At 42.1% G+C, this 10,047-nt stretch overlaps 1 protein-coding gene across 1 annotated transcript; it reads right to left on the minus strand.

The window, feature by feature from the left end:
- Positions 1-433: 433 nt before the first annotated feature.
- LOC125717819 (cytochrome P450 2K1-like) lies at positions 434-5,275 on the minus strand. The gene is made up of 9 exons (XM_048991108.1): positions 5,042-5,275; positions 3,007-3,169; positions 2,677-2,826; positions 2,237-2,397; positions 1,757-1,936; positions 1,505-1,649; positions 1,162-1,346; positions 863-1,004; positions 434-719 (listed from the first exon to the last, which is right to left on the minus strand). Exons 1-9 carry the CDS (start codon positions 5,234-5,236, stop codon positions 532-534), a joined length of 1,509 nt encoding a protein of 502 aa, XP_048847065.1. The 5' UTR covers positions 5,237-5,275; the 3' UTR covers positions 434-531.
- Between the last annotated feature and the right edge of the window lie 4,772 nt (positions 5,276-10,047).

Consider the following 10,047-nt stretch of genomic DNA (forward strand, 5'->3'; position numbering starts at 1 on the left):
TTTTACCAGCTGAGTTGAAACAGCTGCAATCAATGACTCATGCCAACCTGCACTGCATGATGAAGGAGTGATGCTCGCCGTATTCTTCATGACTCAGATTAATAAAGGTCACTCTGAACTCTCCAGTTTTTCTCTGCATTCTGTCAGCAATCACACTGAACTATACATAATTATTCTGGATCAAATATTATTTTAGATTTATCATTCTTTGATGAACAAAAATGTTGAAAATATCTGTAATCAATAGTTATAGTATGTTTGCAAAAAGAGAAAGAAATCTTGTAGTTGTGTTTCGTTTTGACCGTGGACTTTATATTAAACATTTAGTGGACGGTTCATCAGATTTGTTCTGGCGCCGGAACTGATTTCAGAAACCGAATCCATTTTAAAAGTAGAGAGAAAGGTTGTGTTTGCTTCAGGAAAACAAAGATCAGATATTTTTATTTTTATTATGCTGCATTACTTGTTGATGTAAATCAGTATTTTCTCTCATAGCTCATGTCTTTCGGTTACATTCAGAATCCAGGATCTTCACCTTCGGATTAAAGCACACAGTTTTTGGGGATACGGGTTAAGTGTTACGCCTACAACTGGAGTGAGGTCCAGATCCGATTCAGACACCCCAGGAGGTGGAGTGAAACGGAACTTCTGCAGGAGTGAGGTGAAGAAGAGGAAGAGCTCCATCCTGGCCAGACTCTCGCCAGGACACACCCGACGCCCTGGAGGAAAGACAGATGGGGAGATACTCTCTGCTTATTAAGGGGGGTAACGGAGAACGATACTCAGACAGTTAGCCAGAGGAAAAAGCAGAGCTCCTTTCATAACCATTTAACTGAAGGCCAGAGAAGAACCTGAGCTGTACCTGCAGAGAAGGGCATGAAGGCGTCCCTCTTTCTGAATCGGCCCTGATCGTCCAGGAAGTGGCCAGGGTTGAAGGTATGGGGAGTCTCCCATTCACTCTCATCATAAAGTACAGACGTCAACAGCGGGATGACAGTGGTCCCCTGTAGGGAACATGGAAAAGCCACTGAGGTCAGTTATTGCAGTTATGCCCAATAGCAAACATCAGATTTCAAATTACGTGAGCAAAATACCCTGAAGACAAGATAGAGAAGGACTAGGTCTGGAAAATATCCTGATAGTAAAGGGAAAAGAGCTCACTTTCTTGATGTGATATCCTTGGAAGACCACGTCACAGCTTGTGATGTGAGGGAGACTCATTGGAACAATGTTGGCCAGTCTCTGTATCTCGTGGGTGACGGCGTCTGTATACGGCAGGTTCCTCCTGTCCTCCACTCGAGTCTGCCGACCTCCAATGACCCTGTCCAGCTCCTCCTGTACACGGTCTAATGATGGATGGGGAACAGACAGTATCTCTATTAGGAATTTGGGTGAATGTCTGTGTGTTAAGTCTCTAAATTACATGCCTTAGCCGTACATAGCTGATTGTTATCAATGAGTGGGGGTACCGTGTTAAGGCCTGTGTGAATGTGTCTGTCCTCACCCTGGATATGGGGGTACTTGGCCATAAGCAGCAGGCCCCAACGCAGTGTGGTCGCAGTAGTGTCAGTTCCAGCTGCAAAAAGGTTGGACACTGTAATGATGAGGTTCTTCTCATGGTAGTAGGAGGACTCTTGCTCCCTGGATTTCTGGTAGAGATGGCAGAACATGATACAATAAAAAAACAGAAAACTCATGTCAAAGGTTGAAGAAAAGTATGATCAATGTAGATGTTTCCCATTGAACACTTTCGTACCTTAATCTCCTGCTGTCGGATAAGAAAGGAGTCCACAAGGCATCTCCTGTCCTCAGCATTCAGAGTCTCCTGTAGATTCTTCACCAGACCTTTCACCTGCTCTATGTTGCTCTCAATATTCTTCTTCAGGGTGATCCAGTCCTTCAGCCAAGGACCCAGCCTTGGAAACATGTTATACAGCTGCCACCAGAGATACAAAAACCTTATTAAATTTGTTACCATTGGGCCTTATGTTGGAGAGATACTTATTTCAATTAATTACGCAACACTAGTTTTTAATGAATTTGTCCGGGAGGGCAGGCTTATGAACATCTTAGAACTGAGATTCTAAGGCTTTTGCTGGTTGATCAGAATTTCTTCCTCCTTGGTCTGTAGTTTCTATTAACTGAACTGGTGTTAAACAAACGTCCCTCCAGCTGCCCCATTCAGACTCTACCCTAGTGACTTTAAAAGTGAGATGCAGTAGAAAAAGAAAAGTACCTGGATGGCAGGTGATCCGGTGAGCCTGATGTTTTCGTTCGCCCTGATGACCATCCTTTGGAACTCTGGGTCATCGTATTTAAACCTACTACCATAGACGATGGAGGAAATGATGTTGGAGACTGAGTAGTTCACTACCTGCAATGTGTCAAAGGGTTCGCCTGGGAAGCAGGAAGGAGAATCAGAGCATTTATGTAGCAATTTGAAAACATTTGCATTACGCTATAGTATATAGAGGAGGATCCTCAGAACTTCTCTATAGGTGTAAGACCGAATCATGTCTTTTGTTTAACTTTATTAAGTTGCACCCCTTGCATGCCCTCCCAGGACTCACATCACTGATATGCACATTTTGTTGGAATTAAATTTTTTTTCAGTAAATCATTTAATTAAATTAACATTAATCGGATGTTATAGCAAGTTAACAGCCATTATCTCACCTTTGAAGTTTTCAAACACCTCTGACATGTAGTGGATCTCCTCAATGATCTTCTCCTCACTTCCTCGTTTTCCCATCCCCAAATCCCGAAGGGTGGATAAAGCAAAGCGTCTCATCTCCTTCCATGAGTCTCCATTGGAAAACAGGACTCCTGTGTGAGATTGGATTACTTTCAGATTTATTCAGGATACTCAAAGCATTACTGTAAATATGTGCATTTAATGCACCCGTTATTATGGATTGATGTACTCTCAATATATCACCTTGAAACTCACTCACTAAATATTGAACAGACCATGTTGAAATTCATCATGATGTAATTGAGTCGTACCATGGTCTTCGTTGAAATCATAAAATATTGGCGCTATCTCCCGTTCTCCAAACTCCACTGCATGGTTGACTAGAGCCTCTTTCACAGTCTTGAAGCCGGTAAGAACCACAACTTTCTTGGGGCCAAAGTGGACAGTGAACGCAGATCCATATGTTTTAGACAGCTGGAGAAAAGAAAGGAAAACTTTCAACAGACTGAGCAAGTTACTGTATAGAAGGAAAATGGTCATTGGTGGGAAGGGGAGTCATGTGACCAGGGACTGATAATCCATCCATCCATTTTCCAAACCGCTTATCCTACTGGGTTGCGGGGGGTTCATGGAAGCAATGGGCACAAGGCAGGGAACAACCCAGGATGGGGGGCCAGCCCATCGCAGGGCACACTCACACACCATTCACTCTCACACGTACGGGCAACTTAGCAACTCCAATTAGCCTCAGTTTTTGGACTGTGGGGGGAAACCGGAGTACCCGGAGGAAACCCCACGACGGCATGGGGAGAACATGCAAACTCCACACACGTGACCCAGGCAGAGACTCAAACCCGGGTCCCAGAGGTGTGAGGCAACAGTGCTAACCACTGCACCACCATGCCTTCCCCAGGACTGATAATGTTGATTAATTTTGATTGTTGCTTTGCGTTTGTTTGAGTTTGGTTTTTATATTTGAGCTCTGCTTTTGCAAAGTGAATCTCATGTGTTCAACCGCTCCCTGTCCCACCCCATGACACAATATCGTGGAAACAAAAAAGGTTCTGTTCACCATTCTCATGAGCATGAAAGATACATTCAGGTGTCCTTTAACCCAAACAGCACAAGTAAATTAAAATCTGGAGATGCAGAACCCACACAATTTGTATTACCATAAACAAGCACAATATGTACAAAATGTACTAATGTAATATTCTATTTTACCTTTATCCTGTGGAATGGCACTGAACTGGAATGGTAATTGATTAAATTAACTAATCATAATAACAAATGCAACACTTACCAATAATACACAGTAGGTGACATAAAACCAACAATAATCAACATAAAATACACACCAAGAAACAATGTAATAATTTTACTAGGGATGCACCGATCCGACTTTTTCAGCTCCAAAACCTACACTAATATCTGGGTTTCGGGTATCGGCCGATCCCGAGTACCGATCCGACACCAGTGTTTAATCAATAACCTGTAGTTCTAACTGTGGGGAGGAGACTGAGATTATTCTATTTACGGAAACATCAGCCTTAAATACTTGACTCAAATACAGTTTCCCTAACTTTGTAACGCACTGTAACAAATACACATATATATACACTGAATTATTTATTAATAACAAATCAGCCTGCTAATAGTTACTTTTAATAGGGCAACGACAGACAAACTACAAGATAGGCAGTGGAAAACTGTGCATCTCTCTGTATATATGCATGTAATGTACTTTCACGACCTTACGTGCAAAACGACTTGTTACTTGGGCATTAACATCGACTCCAGTGAAATGTAACTACACTACTGAACGTTTATTAGTTCTCGCCGCCATCATCACTAAAAACATAGTCTGTGTGTGTGTGTGCTGCGCGTGAGAGGCGTTGTGTGATTTTAATGTGGGATTTTCCACTAAACGCTACGTTCACCTCTCAAAATCTTGTTTCTTCAAAGATTGCAACTCACTCTGCTACTAGTTGTCGTTTTAAAAAAAAACTTACAGATCGATACCCACCTATCTGATGTTCTCTGCCTATTGCAAAGGATTGCACATGTAATGTTGTGAAAATGCACAACACAAAATAAAACAGACACGACGTCACAGCGTTCGGTTTGAATGGCACAGGGAAAAAAAACAACTAAATGGCAATGAGCTGTCGTGCAGTTAATTGTACAAATCGATTTTTTTAAGAAAAGAAAAGAAACTTGAGCTGTCTTTTTACAGACTGCCGAAAACTAAGTACCGGACGTGGATCGGGCCGATATCCGATCCGTGTAATTAGGTATGGATCGATACCGATCTGAATGTCGGAACGGCACACCTATAAATTTTACCCTCCAGAGTGAGAGATCAAGTCTCTTGAGATCCAGCTGCAGCAGGTTTCCTATGAGAGGCAAAGGTCTGGGTCCTGGGGGCTCCTTCCCCCAGCTGTGATTGGTGGAGAGAAGCCAGAAAACAAGAAAAAGTAGCAAAGCAACAAGCAGGGTGACCGTGCTGGGAGACTGGAATAGTTCCTGCAGCAGTGCCATAACGCTCTTTTTCTCAGCCCTCAAGTACTTCCTGTCTATTTATTGGATGAGAAAACCACACCTTTTGTGGGTTCAACCTATCTGTGGGCGGAGCAAACAAATACAGCTCTCTCTTTGGATTATCCAATGAAATAACAAGAAGTCCAAGTTGATAGAAACATAACAGAAAGGGTTTTCACCTATACATATGCTGCTGGCATTTTAAATCCTATAAAATCTTAACCAGCATCACATATAACAGTAAACTTAAATCAAATTCATATAAACATACCTAAAAAAGTGTAACAAAGAAATAATGAGAATTATTTAAATCAGTGATTTAAAAAGTGTTTCCACAGCCTTTGTATCGGCAGCTTGTACGATTTTCTCAAGTACCAGGTACTCTATTGGCCATAGAGAATCGCATTCTTTGTTCAGCTACATAAGATGTATCATCATTTGATAAGAAAAAAAGTACGACATTTTTTATATCCTCCATGTATGTATCCTCCATACATACAATCCCAGTGGTATCAGAATGTGTCCAGAAAGTTACTCTGTGGAGACTGGCTTTCCTTTAAGTGGTGCCTCCCACACCATAACACCTGGTCTTGCCATGGGATGCGGCAAAGAAATTCCATTCCGCTTTGACTCCAAAATCTCTTCGGTCACACACAAGATTTTGTTCTGCAAGGGAGCTCCATTTGAGAAGTAAAACATTCTGGATATCTGTCGTAGGTAGATCAGGACATCCTGCTGGAATTTGTGCACAGCTGTGTCATGTTGCAGACAATCACAACACAGACGCTCTCAGTCCGCAGTTCTCCTTGTTTCTTGAAATAAACAATGAAAATAGAATTCTCCCAGTGAAATCCCTGAGCAGCATCTCATACCACAAAGCTGTAATTCTCGGCGAGCATCAGCTTTAGATTTTGGTGAATATGGCAGACACAAACTGAGTGTGTTCCTCGACCTCCGACAGTAATGCAGTGATCTGATCAAAGCATGCACAACTTTGGAAGCCATACCTTGTCCTCGTGCTTTATAATTAAATTTTTTTTTTTTAAATATGTCTGTCCAATCCTGCCCGCACCCGCAGATCCATTAACGGATATACTGTATGATGAAATAAGTTTATATGCATTAAATGTTTTATTCCAATAGAACAAGAACTAAATAAATAAAACAAATTCAACAAAAATCTCTCAACTTCGAATCGCAAATAAACGTAAACTGAGCCCAAAAACTAATCAGATGTGCAAATATCTGCACAGTTATTTAAAAAAAACAATAACCAAATCTATACAACAAACATTTAAATATTGTAATGACGATGTGTGTGCGTGTGGAGGGTGAGGGATGGGCGTGGAAGGTAGTAGTTAATTAAGTGGCTACACCTGGGTTGTGAGGGATCTGGGGTTAAGAGAGGGAGTGGGAGCCGCACTGGGGAGAATTGGTCTGGTAGGCGCAGGACTCGTTGGGTCTTGGGGGGAGGTGCCGCTCGCATGCCATTTAGGGATTCGTGCGGTGAAGCCAGATAGTGGGCTGTAGGGACAGTTCCCGGAGCGGTAGGGCGAGGACAGTCAGGACAGTGGGGGTAGGAGGCTATGACCACTGCTTAGGCGGGGTGGTTGATAGACGGGAGTAGCGGCACCCTCATAGGGACGTACTGTATTGTCGAGGGGGGAATTCCCCTTTCAGGCGGTTCTGGTCCCGTAACGCTTGCCTGTGCCCGAAGTGTGGGGATTACCGCGCATTGCAGTGCTATTGGTGTGCCGTGCCCGAGCAGGGATGCTGTGTGATGTGAGATTCACTCAGGGATGGATTATGGGTTGTGTGGGCCCCAGGGCAAAACGTTCGTGAGGGCCCCCCCCCCCCCCCCGCCCACCACCACCAGCACCACCACCACAACCACCACAATTCAAGGGCAAATTGGCAGCCAAACGCCCTCCCTATAGGGTCAGGGGCCCTTGTAGGCAGAGGATCAAAGAATGTAGGCCCTCTAAAATAGACAAACGAAAATACATTGTTGATAAGCGTTGCAAATTGTTTTGGGCTAGGGGCCCCACGGGCCCCCTGCACCCCAAGGGCCCCTGGGCAGCGGCCCCGCTGGCCCGGTCCGTAATCCGTCCCTGGATTCACTGTGTGGTAACGTGAGTTAACACACGCTTGGAAAGGGGTGGTTTGCTACAGGGAGATAGCGGGGCCGAACTCTTTGTGAATCCAGATCCGACCCGATGGGTCGCTGCATGAATTGTACTGAATAAAATTATCTCTGTAATTGTAGCTGCAGTCTTCTGGTTATCTGTTCTCCTTTTACAGCCTCTGACGCTAGTTTAGGTTCGTTACAATATCACATTATTATAAACAAACAAGAGCAGCTTAAAAACAGAAGAGAACCCTGAACCTTATTTCAAAGAAATACATTTAAACTAGCTGAACATCACAATTTAATATAATGGCTCAGAACAAACACGAATATATAACACAAAATAAATGACATCAGTTACATTCTCCATCCTGCCAAAAATCTTGGGACCCGCTGTCTATTTTTAGCCGCCCGCTCCCACCTGCGGCAACCTTAAAGCCACCCGCTACTGCGAGATTTCCGTTGGGTCCAGCGGGAACCGCGGGATCCCAGTCCCAATGCAGGGTTCTAGTGCAGGGGAATAAAACGCTAACTTAGTTCTAGAAGCCAACGTGAACGACATGTTAAGTTTTATTATTTGTATTACTGAATAATATAATTACAAGTTTATTTATTTCATGCCATACATTACTGCAATGTGAATGTTTTGATGTACTGCGTCACTAGCTTTGTTTCTCTGATGATGGAGTGAAGGCAACTACTCGCTAGCCAGTTAGGTCACGTTATCTTACCACAAAATAGACACATTTATGCTTCTACAGAGCTTTTCATGGAGTTATCTTGTGAATGTCATAGTTTCCAGCATGTAGTTTTTAGTTGTTCGTGTGGTCTTGAGGAGAACGTTTCTCGATCTCCTTATGGCAAGGCAAGACAAGTTTACAATGTGTGGAGGCTCCTTAATATCTTGCAGAGTAGGCCTTTGACAGGGTGGAATGGAGCTATTTGTTCACAACTTTGGAAAAATTTGGTTTTGGACCATCTTTTATTGCATGTATTACGATTCTGTATTATTCTCCAAAAGCCTCAGTTCGGACAAACTCCAATTACTCAGAATACTTTTTACTACATAGAGGCACAAGACAAGGCTGCTGTCTGACCCCCTTTTTGTTTAATTTAGCCATTAAACCTTTAATTAATTGATGCTTTATACTTTATTGATCCCTCTGTGGGGAAATTGTCTTTACGCCTCCCTCAGCTTGCTCCATGTAGAGTAAGTTGTCCGCGAAGGGCTGCCACCTGCAATGGCGGCATTCCTCACTAGGAATTGTAAGATACATAAAATATCATTGTATGTTGATGATGCATTATTGTACATATCCGACCCGTTAGAGTCGATTCCAAACTTGTTACAGATTCTGAAGCAATTTGGGAATTTCTCAGGATACAAATTAAATTTTTCTAAAAGTTTACCTTTTCCTAAAAAATAATTTTGCAACTAACATAGATTATAGCACTTTTACATTTAAGTTGGAGAGTTGGTCATTTTCCTACTTGGGTATTAACTTCACACAAACATACAAAGACCTCTATGACTATAATTTAAAGGTGTTACTGGACCGTACCAATTCAGACTTTAACAGATGGTCATTGCTTCCCCTTTCATTACCAGGTCGAGTTAATATTTTCAAAATGATGGTGCTACCCCGCTTTTCATATGTATTTCAAATGATTCCTGTTCTCTTAACCAAAAACTGGTTTAATAAGTTGAATAGCTACATTACTAACTTCATATGGAACAAATCGATGCCACGTATGAAGAGAGCCTATCTGGAGTTACCTAAGTCAGCAGGAGGGCAGGGTTTACCTAACTTTATGTTTTACTACTGGGCTGCCAATTTTGTCAAACTAAGCCACTGGATTTCTGTACACAAATCAAGGGAAGGCCCAGCTTGGGTTACTATGGAGCTAGAGTCATATTAGTCTCCAATAACTCTTCTCAACAGCCCTCTACCTATTAATTTCAACCTTAAAAATGTAAACCCTGTAGTAAAAGCAACCCTTAAAATATGGTTTCAATTCAGAAAACATTTTGGTTTCACCCAAGCATGTAGTTTTCTTCCACTAACTAATAATCATTTATTCCCACCTTCTCAAATAGGCACAGCTTTCAAAATCTGGCAGGACAATGGCTTATTTTCTGTTGGGGATTTGTTAACGGATGGTACATTTGTTTCATTTAATACCCTACGAAATAGCCATAATATTCCAAAGCCACATTTTTCCGATACCTGCAGACTTGTAGCTTTACCATGAAATACTTTTCTACCCCTCTTCAGACATCTAAAACGGCAGTAGATTATATTTTAGAAACAGATCCCTATACAAAACGCAGGATTTCAGTGATCTACAATATCATTCAGAATATCAACATACCTTCATGGGATAAAACCAGAGCAGCCTGGGAACAAGACCTAAGTGTTGAAATCAATGATGGAAATTGGTGACATATTATTAAACAGATGCACACTTCTTCTTTCTGCCTTAGACACAACCTAATACAATTTAAAGTAGTTCATCGTTTACATTTCACAAATGAAAGATTGGCTAGAATTTACCCTGACACAGACACAGGATGTCCCAGGTGCCAATACAGCCCAGCTACAACCGGTCATATGTTTTGGTCTTGTCAGTCTTTAAAACATTTTTGGGAACAGATTTTTCACTCTTTCTCACGTATATGCAA

Source organism: Brienomyrus brachyistius, chromosome 22 (assembly GCF_023856365.1).
Source record: "Brienomyrus brachyistius isolate T26 chromosome 22, BBRACH_0.4, whole genome shotgun sequence".
Lineage (NCBI taxonomy): Eukaryota > Metazoa > Chordata > Actinopteri > Osteoglossiformes > Mormyridae > Brienomyrus > Brienomyrus brachyistius.